This window comes from Rhamphochromis longiceps, linkage group LG15 (assembly GCF_057381845.1).
Source record: "Rhamphochromis longiceps isolate RC_006_pf linkage group LG15, R_longiceps_female_GT1.1, whole genome shotgun sequence".
Taxonomy (NCBI): Eukaryota; Metazoa; Chordata; class Actinopteri; order Cichliformes; family Cichlidae; genus Rhamphochromis; species Rhamphochromis longiceps.
This window is the reverse complement of record NC_140571.1, coordinates 23,316,413-23,340,257: the sequence shown is the minus strand read 5'-3', so window position 1 is coordinate 23,340,257 and position 23,845 is coordinate 23,316,413. Positions and strand designations below refer to the sequence as shown.

Here is a 23,845-nt window from a genome sequence, read left to right as displayed (position 1 = left end):
TTTATTTCCTGTTAAACTTTTAAACTAAAATAATCCAGCTTCTTTCCATCATCAGCAGTCTTTTATTTCACTTTACAAAAACTGTTGCCACACATAAAAATGAAATATCAAACATCACACATGTGACAAGTGGATCGTATGTGACATCACAACACAGACAAATAGGACTTTTTGGGAACCACTTTTTGTACATGGAAGATAGATGTATTTACACATGTACACACAAAATCACATTATTTGACATATTTACAACAGTTACACAAATTCTAATTGTCACAAATGGCAACGGCACAATAACAGAGCATTCTCAGACATTAGATGTTCAGAGTGAACAAACAGGAAATGTTTTTCCTTTATTTTATTTTTTCTTGGAATGAAATAAACTTTATAAAGCTTCAATTGTAACAGTAGAGCCCGTATAGGAGAACTGCATGTATATCAAAACCAGTGCAGTAAAATGCATTGGTCTTTATTATATTTACTTGGTTTTAACCTAAAATCTGTAGGTGTTGGGTCCTTTATATATTCTCATTTTATAATTTCTAAAAGGAAAAAAATATATAGGATCTCTAAAAATTGGTGAAAATATAGAATTTTAAAGAAGATTTTATTCTTTGATTGAACCTCCACATGGTGCGTCTACATATTCTGACTGGCAGTTGAACAAGAAGCTACTTACAGTACATGATATTGAATAACAGCTAACAACCATGCAAGCTCTTGGATCAGAATGGACGTGAATTCGGCAATTTCAATGCATAATTGTCCTTTAATTTAAAGCAACAGTCAACAGTAACACTTGATAGCAGCTGGGAAGCATTACAGGCATGTTGGCGGACTCATTGGCTTTTTTATGGGTGTAAAATAGCTTTTTTTTATTATTATATTTTCTCAACCTGAAAGAAAATACAAACTAAATCTGAAATCTCCATAAAACATGCTGTGGGTGTTTGCGGATCTAAGATAGTGAATTTTTATAATGTTGAAGATACCCAGCTCCACCATCACCTCAAAATGTTTTAGAATGAAACAACCAGAGAGCAAGTCCCAAGGTGATGCCCTCTAAAATTTCTGGTTTGGTCATAAAATAGCTTAACCTCTCATGCCAAAGGAGGGAGGCACTTAATAGATAATCACCATAATCATGTTGCTCTAAGACTTAATTTACATATTCATTGTCCCCAGAGGATTAGATCTAATAGAAAAAAAGAAAAATTATCGTGAATTTACACGTAAATCACACCAAAAGCAATGGATACATTAAAATAGTGGACATTTTCCATTAAAATGCTGTGTATTTTTTATGTAAATATATGTAATTGTAAGTCTAAGTGCTCGGTTCTAAGTGCCATCTTCAGTGTAACTAATGACCTCTCTGTGAAGCGTGCTGTGGATATTCATGGTCCCCAGAGGATGTCTCAGTTAAACTTTGATTGTGATGATTGCATTACCCCTTCTCCCAGTGCCATCACCAGCTCAGATTTTCTGCACTGTGCAAAATGAACTAGTACAAACCAATTTAATGGAGAGCTTGCTATGAAAATGTCCCCATTCCTGCTCCCCAGAGGAGGTATCTTTACATTTTTCTTTATAAATTATCCAGTTTGTCTTTTTGTGACCCTTTAGGCCAAATTATAACTTTTGAAAAGATTGGTGTGAAACTTCCTGTGGATATTCATGGTCCCCAGTGGACAATGTGATTACAGCCCATTCTTAAAACTATCATCAGCCCAAACTTTCTGCTTGCTAGCTTGTTCTTGTCCTCTAAGCACCCCAACAGCTACATCATGATTTTGAACACAAACAAAACAAACTGTTGGCCAGATTGATGTAAATTTAGTGGGGGTGGGGTGGAGGGGGGGTCCTCTGCATTCATTCTGTGATTGTTTTTAGTTAAAGTACAGTATATGAACACTACACTATATGAGTAAATGTACTGGACCACACCTCTTAATCTTTAAATAGAGGTGTTTTCAGTCCTATTGCCATAAGCTTATCACATTAAGCATCTAGCCATGCGACCTGCCTTTGTAAACATTTGTGAAAGAATGGGTCACTTTAAAGAGCCCAATGAATCTGAACACAGTACAGTGATAGGATCCACAGCAACAAGGTATTTCATGAAATTTCTCCCTCCTAGAAATTATATGATCAGCTGCAAGTGGCGCAGCTCCTGTAGGTGTGGTGTGTAGGTGTCCCATTACTTGTGTTCATATAGTTTTTCTTGTCTTCATATTTATGTGTTTCTCTGTAGTAGACTGACTGACAGTCACTTTAAACAAACTGGACCCTGGACTAATCTCTTGGGCTTCTTGGTCTATGTTCAGTAATCTGTCTACAATTCTGGTGAAAGTTAACAAAATGTTTAGGTCTCTAGGCCCAGTCTCTTATTTGGAATGCCTTTTGAATTTCTCCTAGCTCTTTGGGATTGGTTGGATCCCAGTACAAAAAATAAGCATTGCCTTCTTCTGTGGTCAAAAACAAAGCAAAACAAAAATATAACAGATTTGTGTCAGATATGCATAAAGTCATAGCCCAGCCCCAGTCTATAAAAAGGTAAGAGGAAGCTGATGCTTCATGACTTGCAAAACATGAATGGATGGAGAGCAGATGGATTGATGAAAGCCCAGGAAATGGAGAAACATACAGTAGATGGATGTCTGCAGGAAGAATGAGAGAGAGATAGATGACAGCAGCTGAAACTAATCGTCCGGCTCCAGAACTAAATCATTTTGCCCTCAGACCCAAATGTCCACTCAGATCTGACAGTGGAGGTAGGTGAATGCTTTTTCAGTCTGACACTTTCCGTTCATTTTCCTTCTGCTCAATCCATATCGATACTCTGCCCACCATTATATAAACAGCTCTGAGCTACACATGCAACACAGATTTGATCGTGTCTGTTTTTAAAGGTCGCTTTGGAAAGCTAATCGTGATTCTGAAACTCTTTGTTGTCAAAGTGCTTATCAATCATGAGAAGGAACACGTTTCCCTTTGTTTGGTAGAAACATGAATACGTCTTTATGTATTTTCTTAAGGGAAAACAAAAGTGTGAACTTATATGTGAGTTTATTACTGAAGAGCTGCACACATTTTGCATGTGACACATTTAGTGCCACATGCCTCCAACATTTCCTTTTAAGGATGAACATTGTTCTTTAACAATTTAATTGTTATGTCCTTTCCTGTTTGTGTCTCATGACGTCCCTGTGGTCTTTAGTAACAGCACAATGTGGTCTTTGGTGACCAAGAGTACAGACAAAATTAAAAGATTTTTAAAGAGTCATTCTTATTCTTACTCATAAGACAGCATGTTACAGGTACTTGAAACATGCACAAAGAAATGTCAGAAATCAATCATCAGTGAGCTTTTTAACACTTTAGCACTAAAAATATGTTATGCTTGCAAGCCTTGCATAGAGATGACTACACTATAGTGGGTCTGGTAGAGCTGATACAACAAATGTGTCTGTAGTAGAGTTTCATCAGGTGCTCCATATTAACATCTGCAGCAGATGATATAGCTTATGCCTCTTATTTATTACCTTATGTTCTTGTTACAGAGTAAAGCTGATGTTCATAAATTAATAGGAAACATTTAATTAATAGCCCAGAAGATAAACTGAAAATTACTTTGGACAAACATCTGCACAGATGCCTTTAATCACGTCAGCAAAATCAATCTCCTGTGGTGCTTTAAAAGTGTTTTTAATTTTTTTTTTTTTTTAGCAATTTGAAGAAGACTTTGAGGAGACTGTTCCTGTTTTGTGGAACTTAACTTACACTAATTTCACAGTTGATTGAATTAAAGTGTTTGAGTGATTCAGCATCTTTTTGAAAGAAGAAGGGATTTTACTACAATTACTGCCTTTCAATTGTAGAAGACAACTATAAAAAAAATACTTGCAAAATTAAAAACGTGCAATTCATCACCCTCCACAATGGCTTTTATCATTTAAAATGAGTAAGAAAGTTGCATTAATCAAGAAGTGGCTGAAAAAAATATTTTCAGAAAATTCCTCAGATTTATTTATTTCTTTGTTGTTCAAATGTCTGACATGGGCATCCTTCCTTCTGACCAGCAGAGGGCGACTCCTTGAGTTTCAATGAGGCTTCTGGTTGTACAGAACTCAGTGGAACAAAGAAGCGTCACCTCTCTTAAGTCAGGACCCCAATAAACACTTTCTTTGAACGTCTATTGTCTCATTATCGAGTAACACTTCTTATGTAATGCAACATAATATTAACTTTGTAAACTGTGCTAATTATTAGATTCACAAAGGAAGGATTTACCTTACTGTAGGAATAGCTATAAGCCTATAATCACTGTATGTGCTCATTTATTTGGCAGTGTCTTCTGTTTACTTACATTAAGCCTGAAATGAAACATGCTGAGGCGCAAGTAAAACAGAACTGTTATTTTTTTAAAAAGAAACAAATAAAAACTTAATACACAGTGACATCAATAAATAATGTCACTGTGTCTTTAGGGTGTTTTAATACAGAATTTATGGTAAAGTATAACTCATAACTTCTGAATTTTAGCTGGTATGACTGTTCTTAATTTAAAATAGGGTGTCTGATGGAGAACAATTACTATTATTGATCATTTCTATGCATCACTTATATCTATTTTCAACCTTGAGCTTGTGCACAGGCATTTCCACCAAAAAAGTGGTACTTGTGACCAAAAGTGGGCACCATCTCTACACCACAAAATGTCTTATCCCAAAGATGGACATCTGTCATTATGAAGGAACTACCACATAAAGTTATTTCCATGATAAGTACTCGAGTTTCTGCCAGTAACTTTACAGATAACCAGTGGGCTGATTCTTAAAAGGCACCAAGGTAGAACAGAGCAGAACTGGCACCATATTACTGAAAATAAGATATTAGTGGTCCTTAAATAAATAGTATTGTGATGTGATCTTTGTTTTGTTGAGGAAATTAATTAGAAGAGGTCAGATTTTTGGTAAAATGTGTTTTTTTTTTCAGGGCCCTACTTTCCTTTATTCTTGAAAACTTCCTTACAAGCTAGCACCAGCAACCCCAAGGACAGCTTCACCCTGATGATTCTTGTGAAATTGTCTCAGTTTGTGATGGAAATAAAGCATGCCACCCCTTTTTGAAGGACTTTGAATGAACTGGCATATTCCATGTTAGCATGGAGCTTTGGTATCAGGACTCTACTATCAGCACAAGGATGATTTCACTGTCAAATCTTTTAAAACTTAATGGCAAAAACAACCCAAAAATTCTTTCCTTGAAGGGAAGCTGCTCTGTGAATACATCCCTCACGACTCCAGACCACCAGGAGAGAATGACAATCTGTCTTAGTCATCCATGTCCTGCTGGGTCCAGTCCACTCTGGTTGTTTATCAGTCACTGGGGTCCTGGCAGTGGGAGCAGTAGCTCATGTCTTCAGAGTAGAGCTCTACCTGGATGGTGATGCTGTAGAAACCAAACTTGGTGTGGAGTAGGTCAGTGGCCTCCTGCAGCACAGACTGCTGGTCAGTGCCCTCCTCTGGTGGTGAAACAAGAAGGTAAAAATGAACAGAGTGAGTGTGGTTTACTCTACTGTGGTCTGTGAGGGGTGTAACTCAGAAATCCACATTTCGTATCACAGTTTTCTCTTCCCATATCGGAATATGCCGGCTAATGCTCATCAGCCATGTGGAGCTTTTAATGTCGGGTTAAAGTAGCCTTAATTCCCTGTGCCTCTCACTGTACTATGCACTGTAGATCAGTGTGTTACTTTACCTACAGCCAGGTGAACAGAAACCAGCGCCTGGCCCAGAGTCAGAGCCCAGAGGTGCAGGCAGTGCATGGACTTCACAGCTTTCACAGACAGCAGCACCTCCTTCACCGAGTTAAACTCGATTCCTTTAGGGGACCCTGAAAAACAACGGGCCATCAAAATTAAGACACACCAAGTTAACAGTACGTCTGTGAATGTGTGGCTCACATGCAAACAGTCTGCTTCAGATACACAGAGACTTTGTAGAGCTGATTTTGGCCTGGTATACAGAACAATATTATTCCTTGATAAGCACACAGTGATATATTTTATTTTACTGATCTACAGGTGGAAAAGAAGTCAAATTTGACTAAAATCATGACTAGTTATACAGTAGTTAATTAAAACTAGTCACTACAACTATAGAGACAATGTGTAGGAGGCATTCCTGCACATGAGACTAAGGTAGTTGCATGACTGCCTTCAAAATTTGTTTTGTGTACTACAATATCTATTCTGAAGATCTTAAATCTGGGAAATATTTCTACGTTAAGATTATAAAAACACTAAAACTAACAGTGAAAGTAATAAAAATAGGCTAAAATTGGACATTTCAAACTATATAAACAGACAAACCTAAAAGGGAAACAAAAAAGTAAATTCAACCCAAAAAGAAATATAAATGCAAACTAATCATAAATACAAGTATTAAAACTCTGATGTATGTATACAGTATTACATCAGATACATGGCTCTCATGCACGTTATCATTTTGCTCATTGACACCAAACTGTTTCAAAGATGCCCAAAAGCTACTTTGGGTCATCGTGTGAAAGTTCAGTGACGTGCAGAGACTTGGGTGATCTAATATCTCAGGGCATCCCCAGGATGTGACCATCTGTCCTCTTTGTTCTGTGCTAGGAAAACCACAGACGCGTTTCTCTGCTGTTTTACACAAACATGCCATGTGGAGCTTGGAGACATACATATCTGAAGCCATGAATACTTCAGTTAGGCTCCAAATATGTTGTTTTTTGCACTTCTACGTGACTTTGCAACATATGATGTTAACCTTTTTCATACCAGGTCAAAGCCTGACAGCTGGATCCTAGCTGCAGGCATCATGGTCAGAAATATCACATAAGCTTAATTTAAAGCAATATTCAACCTTTCTCAAAAGAGTTTTTTCTAATAAACAGCATAAACTGATGCAGGGTAGCTGCATGCTTGTTTCTGAGCGTTGACCTAAAACAAGCTGCTGGCTTTAACAGCAGTGTTACTGAACTTTATAGGTATTGGTAGGCTGGCGGTTTCTCCCTTTTCCAATCTCATATCAAGCTGAGACACTGAATTTATAGCTTGAAGAGTCAGGAAATAAAAATCAGATTTATGTTTGTTGGATTTTTTTGTGTTTTTTTCTTTGGCTCGTATTCCTGTTTATCTACTTTTCGCGATATCGGGCACCCATGAATATAGCAAAGGTAGTTTGTGGTGTTTAACGCAACAAAAATATAATTAGAAAAACTGCACAATGTATTTTTCCACCAACTGTGATAGATTTACCAAAAAAAAAAAAGTATAAATTAAATCAAATCCACCAATTTAGTTTTAAGCAGTTTCACCGGGAACTGTGTTGTTGTTTTTTTCATACTAAACTATTGCTAACCAAAAGAAGCATGTAATTGAAATTACAGCAAGGGAGCTGCCATTAATCATTACATTCTGCTGTTAGCCTGAGCTTCTTGTTACCGGCAGTTGCACAGTTTCTTCTGCACAGTAAGGCCTCGATTATACTCTGCTGAAAACACAAACAGCTTGAGAAACCACGGCTGAGCAGTCATTTCTGCTATACGTCTTTAAAGTCAACCACCTGGGTTGCATCCATGTTTGGTGCATTGTAATGCAAAGTCCCTGCAGCTGAGTCTTCACTCGCAGAAAAATGAAGCAGGCATGCAAACATCTGCACAGACATGAAGAAGAAATTTAAGTCACTCTAAGCCAAGCCTAGAGGAGGAGACGCTATAACAGTTATATTTTTATTTCATCTTATTTTATCTTTATTTAGATTTCAAACTGAAAGGGTGTGACAGAAGCTACAGCTTATATAACATCTGCCCTTGATGCCACAATCATGTAAGGAAAATTGTGAACTAGATTTTAAACCTCAGATTTAACACAATAAAAGAAGAAAAAGAAATAATAATCATTCATGTCAAATCCAGCTACAGATGAACCCGTTGTATCGAAAGCATCTTCACATTAAACATTTATCACAGTATTGAAAAATGTATTTTTCTGGACGATCTTTTTAAGAAGTTTCAGTGTGATGCAGGTTTTTCTTTCAGGACAACAACCTTAGGACACAAAAACTGGCCTGACTTCATACTGGACTTATTGGATTGGATTTGTTATAATTCCATTTTAAGAACTTCTGGAGATATTATGTTGCAATTGTACATTTTATGCTTTGAATCAAATTTTTGAACTTCAATGTGTTTAATTAAATTATAATAAATAAATAAATATCAAATTTATTGACTTACAACAGGGTTTGTTATCATTACATGGGTTTTTGTTTTGTTTTTTTGAGTAACTGCATTATAATTTCTGACAAGAGTTTGTGAGTTTTTCAAATACATGTTTTTCCATTTTGAGCCCACAACGTCAGTTCCCTCCTGCACTCAAAGACAGGCATTTCTATCTGGAGAACCCAGTATGTAGATAGATCAGTGGCGCAACAAGCAAGAGGAAAAACACATATGTAAATCTGGTGTGAAGTACCCCTTTTGCATAATAACAAAAATACTTTATACTTCATGGGAACTATCAGGTACAGTATATGATTCCACTATTAAAATATGAAAAAGTATTTCGAACATAAGAAGCTGTTGATTGTTTAATACCTTCCATGAGTATCCTAAAGACGTCTCTGAGGATGGTGACAGTGGTGCAGAGAACAAAGACAGAAAATAGGAACGTGCAGATGGGGTCTGCGACTTTATACTCGGGCTGAAAGAGAGAAAAGAGGTTAAGGACACTTTAAAGAGCGAGGAAAAGGGCGTCAGATGGTGATTTCCACAGTCATGAGGCACTAAAGTGCTCCAGGCACAAAAACAAGAACATCTTGCAACACAACAGAAATGCTTGAATCTTTCATCCATAATACATAAGAAACCATACATGGTTTCTTTGTACACATTCAAATATAATTCTCTAATGCTCAGAATACAAATATGCTTGTACCTGTAAGCATGTCTTTGTGCTTTTAACATGACTCTGTTTTATATCATGTAATATATCTGTTTATCTGACCCGGAAGTAGATGATGGTCGCCGCCACCATGACGCCGACACTCTGCAGCAGGTCTCCCACCACGTGGATGAAGGCAGCACGGACGCTTGTGTTACCATGACTGCCGAGGAGGGCGTGCGAGTGGCCATGAACCACGGGGCTCTGACCATCCTCGTCGATCTGGTGGTAACCGCTGCCGTGAGCGTGGAAGGTGGTCGAATGGTGGAGGATGTACGCCATGCTAGAGAAAGGAAACGAGACAAAGGGTCATCAGTTGTATTCGCATGCCTTGCTTCATGGCACTCAGGAAACAGATGTGCTCTTCTAAGATATGACGGAATACCGTCATATCTTAGAAGAGCACATCTGTCCATCATTTTTCTCAATCAGATCCTCCCTTTTGCTTCTTGCATCTGGTCTCATTAGACCGAGATGTCAGTAGAGGAAATGTGAGTGAGGTCGCCATGGTTACAGCCATCTTTTAAATACTGTCTATGGTTTTTGTTAGTAAAATATTTGTAATTTTTTTTATTATTAGTAAAAGTAATGGTAATATTATGTAATAGTGTCAATAGCAGCAGCATACATTGAGAGCAAAGTTTTTACAAGCGTTAATATACTTTTAAAGGTGTGAAGCACTCACACAATATTGACGATGACAGCACAGCCAGAGGTGACCAGCATGACGTGTCCATCAATCTCATAGTCGTTACGTACGATCCTCTCAATGGCCAAGTAGACCAGAGCTCCAGTGACGATCCAGATGGACATGACTGAGATGAATGCCCCGAGGATCTCTGGAAGGAGAAGAAAATCATGAACCTTTATTACTTTATTGTAGTCATGCAGTTCATCACAGATAATAAGGAGGCACATCTACTGTATGCTGCTGACCATATACTTTTAAAATTAAACTGCTTCTTCTGAGCTTAAACTAAACTGACTTTACTAATACGTTGATGGCCTCAATCACCAGTTCCCTGTCTTAGTAAATGCAAGTTAATGTTCATCTTGTAAATGATGGTCAATATAGCAGGCTACACTTAAACTCTACACCATATGAGCCTCCCGCTGTACTTCAGTCAGAGTCATTACTTGCTCAAAACAAGTGGTCTCAAAATAGCAAAAAGATTTCAGATCAAGGCTTTAAAACAGGAATTCATAACTAATGGATGATTTCATAGATGCCAAGTCTGTCTTAATAGGTGTTTGCTTTTCCAAGGGTTGAGGCTAAACACTGCGCTCTCTATAATCTGTATCTGGAATCTGTCTATATAATTTCTCCTTGTGTAAGCCACCACGTGAACATCATGCACCTGATATATAGGACAAATCATTTAAATTAAAAAAAGGATGAAGACAGTATTTTTTCTTAGTATAAAAATGCTCCCAGGAGAAGGTTAGCAGAAAATCGATCTATCCATTTTCTGCCACCTGCATAGGACTGTGTCATGATACTAGCAGTCTTTACAGAAATGATCAGGCCTCCCTCTCTACAACCACAGCTTCCAGCTCTTGTGACACTAAAGTGTTCCCAAGCCAGCCGAGAGACATGATTTCTGCAGCGTATCCTGGGTCTACTCCAGGTCCTCATCCCATACTATGCCAGAAACATTTCAGCTAGGAGGTGGTAGGTGTGTTACTCAGATAGCCAAACCACCTTAATTGTCTCCTTTCAAGGAGGAGAAGCAGCAGACTGACTGCAACTAGAAATCCCGTTGATAAGAATTATGAACAAAGTTGGTAACAAAGAGCAACCCTTTACCAAACTGCAGCACCACTGGACTCTTGGAGAACCAGAAGGACATGTTTAAATGCCTTCTTCAGAAAACACATCAAAACTGAAGGAAGGCCACATCATTTCTCCTGAATCCAAAGTTTATACTGTTTAGATTATTCTCTCCTGTATCTTGGTGTAGATGTTTTCAGGCAGGCTGATGAGAGCGATCACTTGAAGATAGAAAACAGCCTCTAGTTCCTTTTCTTAAAAAGTGAGATCATCAATCCAGGCTGACATTACCTGCCCCAACCTTTACACAGGGATACACCAGGGTGTGCAATCAGGATAGCCACAATACATCTAGTGACTCAAGCAAGTTGAGGCCATGTAGAGTTTATTTTGCCCATGTGCAGTTTACATGGACAAAATAAAGGAAAATCTACACAAAATAACTCAGGCCCAGGAACTCCTACAAATGACCAGCAATATAATGCATATACGAAATGTTTGTCTCCAGCATCCAGTCGACATGAAGCTGAAGCTGAATTCTTATTATTCTCACCTGATCTGTGCCAACCAAAGTTCATGGTTTTGGTGGGCGGTCTGGAGGAGATCCACAGGGAGAACAGGCTCACCATCATGCTGCCAAAGTCTGTCAGAAGGTGGGCCGCATCAGTCATGATGGCCAGGCTGTGGGCCAGGTAGCCTCCTGTAAATCAGGAGGAAAAATGACACTGGGCACAAATGATAATGTATATGAGCCACGAGACTGCGTTTATAATAGTCTGCTTAAAGATAAGGAAAGACACATAATCCAACTCATGTCACTTTTTTTTGTGGTATGTACATAAATGTTGAATACGATATCCAAACAGAACAGAGCAAACAGAAAGTGTGAAGCTGTGTTTATTTTCATTCACATTTAGCTAATAAAAAAGATTTTTATTAAAAAGTGTGTCGTAGCTCGCCAACTGTGAAAGTACCTGCTGGGTAATAACATCTCTTTTAATAGCTTTTAAATACACCCATCTTAGACACTCAGAGGTATATTAAACATGTGATTTAAAGCCTCAGTTGCCTCAGGTAAAAGAGCGATTTTATTCTTTTAGATCATTTTAAATATCCGTGCAACCAGCCAGTGAATGTCAGCCACCATTTTATTCTCTTAACAGTAAAAAAGTTACACTATAAAAAGAAAAATGAACCTACACTTTTACAGGGAAATAAAGGAGTTCCTCAATAGTTCACCACTGAAGCATTTCTTGCTATGATGCTTATAATGATACTAACGTCTGCATGAACACTTGTCTGCATGATTTTTTTGCTCCTGTCAAAAGTGATCATTTGGTCAAATGTAATAGCTTCCTATGCTTAATAAGTGCTTATAACCATCTTCTTGTCATAAGTATTGTGTCCCACACAAATCTCCACACTTTCTGGTGTGTGAATATAGGGAAGTTTATTTATGTCCAAATGGTTGAGAAGGCACATAACAAATTAGGTCACCATTCAAGCTGCTTTCTTTTCTCATTCATTTCTTTTCTTGGTGCTTCTCACCTATGACCTCGCCAATCATGAAGACGAGGCAGACTGCTGAAGCGATGTAGAGTTTCTTCTTGGCCAGCAGCTTGTCCACGCTCTCCTCGCATGCCGACGCTTTGGGGCCGTGGCAGTGAGTGCCGACGGGTCGTTTCAGCTCGATGGCGCCCGACATGCCTCCATTCTTTAAAGGGAAGTCTGAATAATGTTCTTTGGAGTCTGGAAAGGAGCTGCAGGGGGCAGAAAATAAACAGTAGTATATTTTCACAGCTTGAATGAGTGAGCTTGCCATGAAGGATGCTATTATCACTTAGCTGCTGCTGATCAAACAATGTGACCCTCAAGCTGTTCCTCCTGAAGAACCTACCTATGATGCACAGGGCTGCCATTATAATCTTACACCTGCAGTATTGTGCTGTTGCTCTAGCTTTCAGTACCACATTTAAACATACTTGGTTACATCACCTGTATCAGCTGTAATGTTTGATTTTTTTCAGGTAATGAATGAACAGAGTTGTTCGCTGTGGTTTTTGATGTTTCATTTGTTATATATTTTTACGCATTTGTTTATTGTAAAGCTTTTATGTGACCTTCCCTGGGAAAGAAGGAAATTAGCAATTTTGGCATGTTTACATCTCACCTTTTTCTGCATAATGATGTGAGTTACTTGGACTATTAAATAAATAATAAATATAAAATAATAAATATGAGTGTTGTCACAGAGACAGTTCCCAGTTCAAACCCTAACTGACAAGCATGCTGGGTTAACTGGTAATTCTACACTGATCATAAATGAGAGGTAGATAACATGTGCTCCAAAGCTCAGTTTTAATGCATTGTTAAATGAGGTCAGTGCAAATAGAAAAGCACTATATACAGTATAAATATTATAAATCATACTGGGCTGTTCAGACAGAAAACATTATATCTGAAGATGTGAGCTAGTCTGCAGTGTGATGGGTGCATTTAAAGATAAATCTACTTATTAAGAAAAAAAATTATTTTTGTATCTTTTAACCGACATGTCTGTTAAAACAATGTAATTTCAGCCTTAGTAAAACCCCCTGTCTGATCTCATGGAGGCCGGCTTTTTGTCCATCCTTGTAACAGCAGCACAGCTGAGGTGGGGTTTTTTAGCTAATGTTACAGCGCAGCAGATCATCTTTTGATAGAGTCCCCATGGTTTACAAAGTGGAAACCTGACAGAGTGCATCGCAGTCAGTGTTCACTTAAGTGAAAGAATGGTGTGCCGTTTCGTTCGATGAAGAACCCATTAAAATCGATTCATGTTGACAGTGAAGGAGGGTGAACAGACTGCCCTGTTTTACAGTCCAGAACTTCACGTCACGACTGCTCCTGAGTTTTAATAACTCATAAGCGCTCCATCTTAGGTCTTGTGCGTTGTGTTGTTTTCTATTCATCCAGGTTACAGCAGTGTTTTAATTGACAACAAATTTGTGAATGAAAGTCATATCTATCCAAAATGTTGTAAAACAAGCAAACAACAACAACGAATAAACAAACAGCAAACAACAACAACAACAACGAATAAACAAACAGCAAACAACAACAAAAACCTTAAGAAAGTGTAACAATCCTTTGACAAGCAAATTATAAAATTAGTGCTTCTTGTGTATAATAAATCAGACTGTAAACTTGAAGCCAGACACTGCCCAAACATCAAACATATAACAACAAATAGATAAATGTTTTTTTAATACTCCATCCATCTATTTTATTTACCATTAATCCTATTAGGACTGCCAAGGTTTGGAGACTATACCTGTTGTTTGGCAAGAAGAAGGATGTACCCAGTACTGGTCACCCATCAACCACAGAGATTCACAGAGACAACAGACAACCATTCAAACCCAGTACCAGGTAATTCCAAAGGAATCTGAAGGAAGTTGATTAGAATACAAAAACATGTGTACACTGGACAATCTTTTGTCTTCAGAACTGCCTTAATTCTTATAGCACAGATGGAACAAGGTTCTGGGTCTAAAGGTTGCTGAGTTGACCTAATACCTAATAATCTGGCCTGTTTATTTGGTAATTTAGTAAATTAAAACAGTAGCAGTGGTAAAATAAATAATACTGTAATCATTTAATAGTTGCCATTCTGTTCATTTTGCACATAAATACAGAATCTTTTCATTTAACACCATCTTGCCCATCTACAATAAGATGCTTTTCATTTGAAAGTCAATTTTTCAGTGTTCAATCGGGACATTACAGATCTATGTATACTTGAACCCTAGCAAGATGCAGACCCGACTGGATTACTGCTGAGAATAAAAGAAAATGCTGACCTTTCCATTTATTTTCTATCTTTGTCTCTCTCTCTTACACACACACACACACACAGGTTGCTGTTCTTATCATGCGTGGGGGAGGATTCGATGATGTGACTAATGAGGTGGAAAAAAGCTAATTTGGCCTCACTTGAGATAACCAGACACACACTTTAATGTCACACTCTTCACACAGGAGATTGCGAGCGCTGTATGATTATCACACACACACTCGTCTTCGAAGATGTCCAACCTCAAAAGAAGCAGCCAGGCGGAAAACAGATTCTGTTCAATTATACCACTGGGACACGAGAGAAAACCACACACACACACACACACACACACACACACACACACACACACACACACACACACACACACACACACACACACACACACAATGAAACCTTGGGGTGATGATAAATTCCAGAGTGTGCAGAAAAAAAATATCCTGTTCAAAAGATTCATGCAAAATATCCTCAGACATTAAACACACTGTGTGGCCTGCAGCGCAACATTGTCAGGGGGGGCGGGGGGGGGGGGGGGGGGGGGGGGGCGCCTGTTAAGCAAACATCTGTGCCATTAACATCTGTAACCCTTCTGCCAAATTCAAACATAACAAGATTTTTTTTAATCTCTTTCTGAAGGTAAACTGAACAACAGTGAATGTTGGTGTATACATGTGTACATATATGCTAGTATATGCATTTGTATATAGGTGTGTGTACATATACAGTGGGGCAAAAAAGTATTTAGTCAGCCACCGATTGTGCAAGTTCTCCCACTTAAAATGATGACAGAGGTCAGTAATTTGCACCAGAGGTACACTTCAACTGTGAGAGACAGAATGTGAAAAAAAAATCCATGAATTCACATGGTAGGATTTGTAAAGAATTTATTCGTAAATCAGGGTGGAAAATAAGTATTTGGTCACCTCAAACAAGGAAAATCTCTGGCTCTCACAGACCTGTAACGTCTTCTGTAAGAAGCTTTTCTGTCCCCCACTCGTTACCTGTATGAATGGCACCTGTTTGAACTCATCATCTGTATAAAAGACACCTGTCCACAGCCTCAAACAGTCAGACTCCAAACTCCGCCATGGCCAAGACCAAAGAGCTTTCGAAGGACACCAGGAAAAGTATTGTAGACCTGCACCAGACTGGGAAGAGTGAATCTACAATAGGCAAGCAGCTTGGTGTGCAAAAATCAACTGTGGGAGCAATCATCAGAAAATGGAAGACATACAAGACCACTGATAATCTCCCTCGATCTGGGGCTCCATGCAAGATCTCATCCCGTGGGGTCAAAATGATCATGAGAACGGTGAGCAAAGATCCCAGAACCACACGGGGGGACCTGGTGAATGACCTGCAGAGAGCTGGGACCAAAGTAACAAAGGTCACCATCAGTAACACACTACAATGGCAGGGAATCAAATCCCGCAGTGCCAGACGTGTTCCGCTGCTGAAGCCAGTGCATGTCCAGGCCCGTCTGAAGTTTGCCAGAGAGCACATGGATGATACAGCAGAGGATTGGGAGAATGTCATGTGATCAGATGAAACCAAAGTAGAACTTTTTGGTATAAACTCAACTCGTCGTGTTTGGAGGAAGAAGAATACTGAGTTGCATCCCAAGAGCACCATACCTACTGTGAAGCATGGGGGTGGAAACATCATGCTATGGGGCTGTTTTTCTGCCAAGGGGACAGGACGACTGATCCGTGTTAAGGACAGAATGAATGGGGCCATGTATCGTGAGATTTTGAGCCAAAACCTCCTTCCATCAGTGAGAACTTTGAAGATGAAACGAGGCTGGGTCTTCCAACATGACAATAATCCAAAACACACCGCCCGGGCAACAAAGGAGTGGCTCCGTAAGAAGCATTTGAAAGTCCTGGAGTGGCCTAGCCAGTCTCCAGACCTCAACCCCATAGAAAATCTGTGGCGGGAGTTGAAAGTCCGTGTTGCTCGGCGACAGCCCCAAAACATCACTGCTCTCGAGAAGATCTGCATGGAGGAATGGGCCAAAATACCAGCTACTGTGTGTGCAAACCTGGTAAAGACCTATAGTAAACGTTTGACCTCTGTTATTGCCAACAAAGGTTATGTTACAAAGTATTGAGTTGTATTTTTGTTATTGACCAAATACTTATTTTCCACCCTGATTTATGAATAAATTCTTTACAAATCCTACCATGTGGATTCATGGATTTTTTTTTTCACATTCTGTCTCTCACAGTTGAAGTGTACCTCTGGTGCAAATTACTGACCTCTGTCATCATTTTAAGTGGGGGAACTTGCACAATCGGTGGCTGACTAAATACTTTTTTGCCCCACTGTATATGGATTTCTTGTCATCTTATTACTCCATTTATTTTAATCTGTTCTGTTTATTTTGCCTACATTATCCTTATGTTCAGCACTTGTTCAACACCTGATGTCTTTTAAACATGCTATACAAATAAAGCTGATTTGACTAAAGGTGGACTTAATGGTGGTTTTACATTTATTAAGGGTGAAATGTTTTTGTTTGCACTTTCTTACTTTCTCATCCAAAAATCCTGGTGCAAATGAATACCTCATGAAGTTACTGCTTATTTTATTTGATCTTGGTAGTAAATTGCACTGTTCTTTTGGAAACTATATGGTTGTTGGTCAGCACTCCTTAATCAAGTGGCTCCTTGGCTTTAAACACTGAAAACACTCCCAGCCAACCGCAGTAATACCGCAGCTGTGCCTTAAACTGGCTCAGTAGCATTCAGCACTAATTTGTCAAGTCAAATAGTCAAATCCATTAATTAGGTGGACATATTGTGACTGTAATATTACCTGCAAAAAACACCCCCAGAGAATTGAAAAAAGTGTGTTTAAAATGATATTTGAAATGCAAATACAAGTTTACAATTATGTGTTTTTTGCAGTCTATTTATTTCAAAGTGGTGACGATGTTTTGACCCTGGTGGTGACTGGGCTTCAATTCTTTTAAGAAATAAAAACAAATTTGAAGAAAAAGCTTTTATGTTTGTTTGTAATGTGTATTTTCCTGTTCATGCATTTTATGTGTAACACTACAGACCTTAAAAAGAACAAAAGTTGTACAAACAACAAAAAAATATATTGGTGCATTTTAGTTTTTGCTTTCAGCGTTTAGTGCTAATAGTCTTAATGTTTTTAAGTCCTTTGGTTTAAGTCAGACGATCGCAGGTCAAACATAACTGTGTCTGAGCGTTTTCAGTAGGAGAGATTGCTCCTCGTGTTGACTCTGCAGGGGGGGAAAAATAACACAATGACCAAAATATTCATCGAAACAATCAAAAGTGTCGTCACTGAGACGTTCCCTGAGTGGGATAATTCACTCAGTGGTCTGTATTTAGGGATTTACAGCCCTCTGCTGACCCCGCCTCACTTTTGGTGTCTGGCATCAATGATTATTTTTCATTTAAATACAACTAACATAAGCACAAGAATGAGATGGTACTATAAACTGCCAAAAAACCTGCTTCTGCACTCCAAATATAATAAAAAAAAAAACTAGTAATTATTAATGATACATGGCTCATATTCCTCTGGCAGTCATCCTCAAGTACTTTTTTCACTGCCACCCTTACAAATTGACGATATGGCAGACCCAAGGAGTCTCCTTAAGATTATTAACATTAGATTTTCTTTTCAAAGTAGATTTCATGTCTTTGTCAATACCCCACAGGGCAGGTAAGCAGCGTTTATTGTTGCCCAGCACCGGCAGCACAAACAGAGAGAGAGACTCCTCGGGGAAAAGTCAGTGATCTGTGAAATGAAATGAGATCTTGGAAGTCCAGCGGGGGAAAAAAACAAAATCATAAGCATTTAATTACAACTGCAATCTGCTGTATCAGAACATCCCGCAGCACTTTTGTTAACAGACAGAAGAATCTCTGCAGCGAAAAACTACTGAGCAGTGTTTTATTTTTACAGATATGCATATTAATATTTCAGCAGACAAATCAGTGGAGTACAGAATGAAAGTGATTATCATCTTATTATATCCTCATCTTTTTGTTTTATCACTTGTGATGTGCAGGCTTTAGTAAATAGGCAGTGTCTATATATATGTTTGTGTGTGTGTGTGTGTGTATATATACACACACACAAACACACACATTACAGTGTTGTAAATTTGTGTTTTATACAGATGCTACATTTGTTTCTAATATTTTAATTAGAGGTTTTGAAAGCTTTACACTTGGTGAGATCTTGGTCAACAGTCCATGTTTTTAACCTTAATAAAAGGCCCTGGTTTTATCCAGATGATCCGGCTTTTTTATGTAAACAAAAACATTTATTTTTAAATGTTTGTGAATGACCCATGAGATTTGCCTTTGTTTTTCCCCAGAGAGAAGAAAGGTCCACATCAGTGCACCATAAGTCATGTTTACAGTTTACGATGATTTCACATCACATTGCAGACCGAAGTCACATTTCCTTTTCATCACTGGTCTTCAATCTGTAATATTTATTCTCATGGATTAGATTAAATCCCTAGTGACACGCCTATTATGTTGTATATTAAAATGTATATTAACAGAATTTGTTTTCAAACTCTCAATAAAATCCAATATGGTCGCATCCATTAAAATGACAACCACTTGATGTGCCTCAGCCTTGGGACCTCCCACTGAAATACCAGGAATAGGAATTATTTGCTTACATCAGTGGTTTTTAAACTGTGGGAGCTGATACAGGTGGAGTCTGACCAATCAAGGAAAATATGCAGTGGACTAAAGTTAAATAGATCTGGTTTTTCTGAAATTAAATGTGCTGACTATTATTTATTTTTTTCAAATTCAAGTTTTCTGGGGTGTGGACCTTTTGCCTTCTTTTTTGTTTTCTGGGCATGCCAGAAAACATTAAGTAACCACTAGTGTACATTAAATACTTAAATACCCCAGTTTCAATGCATCTCCCTCTGGTGGTCAATGGTTCACTCTTCAAAAATGGGACTTTTGAGTTCTGGGAGATTGAAAAATTGTTGAGATATGTATGACAGCTTGTTCCTGCCACATAAATAAATAAATAAATAAATACTTACTTAATTTTAAGTTTTGAGTGATTTTCTCAGAAATTTGAATTAGTTCAAACTTTGAGATAATCAACCTCATATTTTGACATAATAGCTGAACTCGGTGTATCCAGAGATGCCTAATTTAAAAAAGAATACACATACACCTATTGCTTATGTTTCGTGCGTGGAAACCAAAGAATCACAGGCCTGCCTCCAATGAATACAGCACATTTAAAGCAGTACTGTAGATGCCTTTTAGCTATAACTACTCCTGCTTGGTGCTGAATGACTTACTGACATTTGACTGAAAAACAAGAACAAGAACAAGAACTGCTGTGCCTTTAATATCAAAGGTTTTAATCTCCTGATTTTGGCTTTGACTAAAAATGTATTTTAATGGTCAGAATTTATTTTGCACATTTACTCTGATTAATGACAAACATTTAACAAATCTGCAGGAAGATGGAAACAGCCTTACTGAATCCACAGCACCATCAATTGGTCATCAGAGTAGTTACTGATCACTAAACGGAGTGAAAGATTTTTTGTATTTCTTTTTAACCCTGGTAACCTCAGACTCATGGCTAAAGCTTGTAAGTGGTCCACAAAGCAAAGTTTAAACATCATCAGCATAGCTATCAGTTAGATGTTGCAAACACTTTAAAAGTGAATTACATGGACGGATTAACCTCATTAGAGGTACCTGGGTAAGGATCAGTTCGCGCATCCCTTCTTTCCTCCTCAAACAGTCAGGCACTTACAAACAAATACTTTGAGTTTTTTTTTTATCTCAACTTACTAATTAATCATCCAATCACTTTTGTATTTGTTACTCATCCATGTTAAATTGATTTGTAATGATCTTTTACTCTATTTTCTGACATTTTATAAATGGATTAGCAATCATTGTTCCAAACTTATGCAAGCTCTTTTCTTATCATTTTCGTTTTTACTATACTTGAAAAACAAAACAGCAGATTCAAGCTGATAAAACAGAACTTCGGGTTGAGCCCTCCGGTGATATTTGGCGGTGGAAATTAAATGAATTCTAAGTGATAGACTGAGTAAGTCTGACTTTGGAATCCTTGGATGCTCGTATTTATTTTATTAACTTTAATGCTAATGTTTACATCTATTCCTGTGTTTTTGATTACGAGTTCTGCTGATTCTAAAATACATCAAAAAATACTGTAGAAACATTAGTGAACAATAAAGGTCACTTTACTGCCAGCTGGGGAGGAAAATGCTAAAGGTGACACTGTAAACACATGCGTGCACTTGCACAAGAACGGCGCAAATGGTGCATGAAATCCCAAATGTAGCGCCATATGCACATCTGTCTGTGTTTCTGAACACTTCTTTGAATCCCAAATGATCAGTAGGCCTATTTCACTTATTTCTACAAAATCATGTTAGAGCAATGTGCTTTTTTATTTGATTGATTCAAAATACATAAATAAATACAATACAAAGGCCCTGCAAGTTCGCACTAATATTTGCAAGTAACTAACCCTGTAAAACACGTGTTTCTCACCCGGTGGAGCTTCCCTTTTTCTTCTCCTGCTTTATAACGCGTAAAGTTTCTGCCACCTTATCTCTTTTTAATCGTGTTGTATCTGGAAATTATCTTTTAAAAAATAAATAAATAAAACAGCCAGTTTTAAAGCGTGAAATCAAAGGCATCGATTCACTTCCACCAGCTTCACTGACTTAAAAACAGTTGATCAAAGAGGTGGAAACGTGCATCATGAGGGCCTCTGAAGGCTGAAAATAACAGATAATTCTGCAGGATTATGATTAATGGCTGAGTGGGCGATTGCATTTGATTTTCCTCACGTATTTCATATTAAAGCGAGAGAGCGTCTCCACCTGTTTTTTTCTGCAGCGCGTTGAAAAATCACCAGGTGTGTTTCTGCAGCAGCCGGCTGGATGTTGAGCAAACAAAGCTGATGCACATGTTTGCATCAGCTTTGACTGTGCGCATAAAATCGTCTTTTTTTTCTTTCATTTGCTCCGCCATCTATATTTTAAACTCGGTGGTTTTTTAAATTAAATTATTAAAAGTGGTGTTTTTACACGTGGGCCTCTTTAAAATCCTATACAACTTATTTCTATAATGTGGGAGCTATTTGTTAAATACGCCAGAAAAGGAGCGCATTCCAACTATGTTTTAATATTTTTATTATCCTATCCTACAATTAAAAATTCGAACCAGCTTTGTGTATGCTTTTTAGTAATATTCTCTGCTGTGTATTTTTTGTATCAGCAGGTTTAAGCACCTATGGATTGTGTGTGTGTGTGTGTGTGTGTGTGTGTGTGTGTGTGTGTGTGTGTGTGTGTGTGTGTGTGTGTGTGTGTGTGTGTGTGTGTGTACCCTCTGTGATTGCAGGCTGGAGCCTCTGCTAATGACAGATGATGAGTTTTTAGCATTGCTCAGTGAACTGGCCCCGGGGCCATTTGTCACAGGCTGTCCAGAAACAAGCCAAGCATGGAAATGAATTTGTTCATTCACATAAAACAACCCGTGAGAGCCAAAGCCTGCTCAACGTGCACTATAACAACCACTCTCGGTGCGCCTTCATTACGCACGTTTATAAGATAATGTGCAACAATAGTGGATTCTTCCTGCATCTATCTTAAAATTATAATTTAAAAAATAATATTTTGAGTTTTCTATTAAAAATGTTGATGTCCTTAACAAAATCTGCTTACTTGCATTTTTCTTTAAGTGTCAGCAAACAAAGAATTGTTGTCGCGCCCCCCACACACACACACACATTTTATACACAGTTTATGCCCCAAAATGACTAAATGTGTTCACATAACTTCGTCCTACATGTGGTATTATTCTTCATGCGGCTGCAGTGATACGAAGCAAAGCATTTCCCCACCTTTGCAGTTTTAGTGAATATGTCTTGGCATTCTTCTCGTCTATGAGGTGAGATTTTTCCGAATTTCCAGCATTATTATCCATTTTGCAGCCAGCAGTCAGTTGGTGTCCTGTCCGAGAGGCAAAAAAGTACGACTTTTTTTTCTAAGGTGAAGATGATGCAGGTGAGAATCGACCGCTCCGGTCTTCCTGTTGTGTAGTTAGCGCGGGGAAAACTCAGGCCGAGACCTCATTTCTGTGAGCGCAGAGACTTCAGTACAAACGAGGAAATTCCTTCATTGCAGTGCTGAGAGGCAGGAGGAGGAAACCACATGCGGCTTTTTCTGAGGGAGGTTTTAATTTGGTCTGAGTTGCAGGTTCGAACGTGGAGCTGCAGCGGCAGTAACGAGGCACACAGCGCGCTGATCACTGCAGCTGCTGTGACTGGACAGCAGAGATACCTGCAGCGCAGAGCCTGACTGATCACCCGGTGCACATCATTGGTGAATGCTAATGGGACGAGCGTGAAAGAAAGTCAATTAGCAGAAAACGTCAGCTTAAAAAAAACCCCACGCAAATATATGTATATATATATATATTTCAGATCCACCGTCACATTTTACATTCATTACAGCTTTATTTATACATATGAAAGCCAAAGGACATTTCTGTGCAATTTCTGTGTTTGTTGTTAGACAAAGGGAAACAGGACATTTTAGGCGTAACTCTAAACAGATGGGTAACAATTAATAAAATAGCTCTTATACCTAAATTATCATTATGTAGCTATGGATGAACAAATAAATAAATAGATAAACAAATAAGTAAAACATACGACTAAAGTAATACAAGGACACAGTCATATATACTAATATCCTGTACATAAAATCTCAGTTAGTCTTGGCGCCAGTCTTTTCATTCATGTCCTCTGTAGTGAACTCGCAAATCCTAAAAAGTTAAACTGAAAGATCCTTTCCCCCTCTGTTCTCAGGAGAATTTCATATTAACATTTTCGCAAAATATTTGTTTGCTTCTAAAATTCTAAAATAATACTTCTCTGTACCTGCAGGTTAATGCGGCTCTAACTAAAGAAGAATTTGAATTAATGAGCATGCAAAATCCTCTATTTTTGAAATGCGTTTTATTCATTACACAGCATGATACGCTAATTATTTTAAGTTGTGAGACTTTTCTTGTAATTCGTCTCAAATTCAGCACTACAGCGCTCCAGTGCTGCGTTCAGGCTCCAATGGGACAAACGTAAATTTTCTGGATTTGCAGAAACCTGTCTTTTTGTAATCACCACCTGGAACAAAAACTAATTTTTACTACTATTTGGCAGTGCAAGTGGG

General features: G+C 38.2%; 1 protein-coding gene across 1 annotated transcript; it reads right to left on the bottom strand.

Annotated features, from left to right (window-relative positions):
- Positions 1 to 51: 51 nt before the first annotated feature.
- Positions 52 to 22,957, bottom strand: slc30a2 (solute carrier family 30 member 2). The gene is made up of 8 exons (XM_085382490.1): positions 22,516 to 22,957; positions 12,309 to 12,520; positions 11,314 to 11,460; positions 9,675 to 9,828; positions 9,053 to 9,272; positions 8,644 to 8,749; positions 5,764 to 5,898; positions 52 to 5,527 (listed from the first exon to the last, which is right to left on the bottom strand). The coding sequence occupies exons 1-8, from the start codon at positions 22,596 to 22,598 to the stop codon at positions 5,382 to 5,384; spliced, it is 1,203 nt and encodes a 400-aa protein (XP_085238616.1). The 5' UTR covers positions 22,599 to 22,957; the 3' UTR covers positions 52 to 5,381.
- Between the last annotated feature and the right edge of the window lie 888 nt (positions 22,958 to 23,845).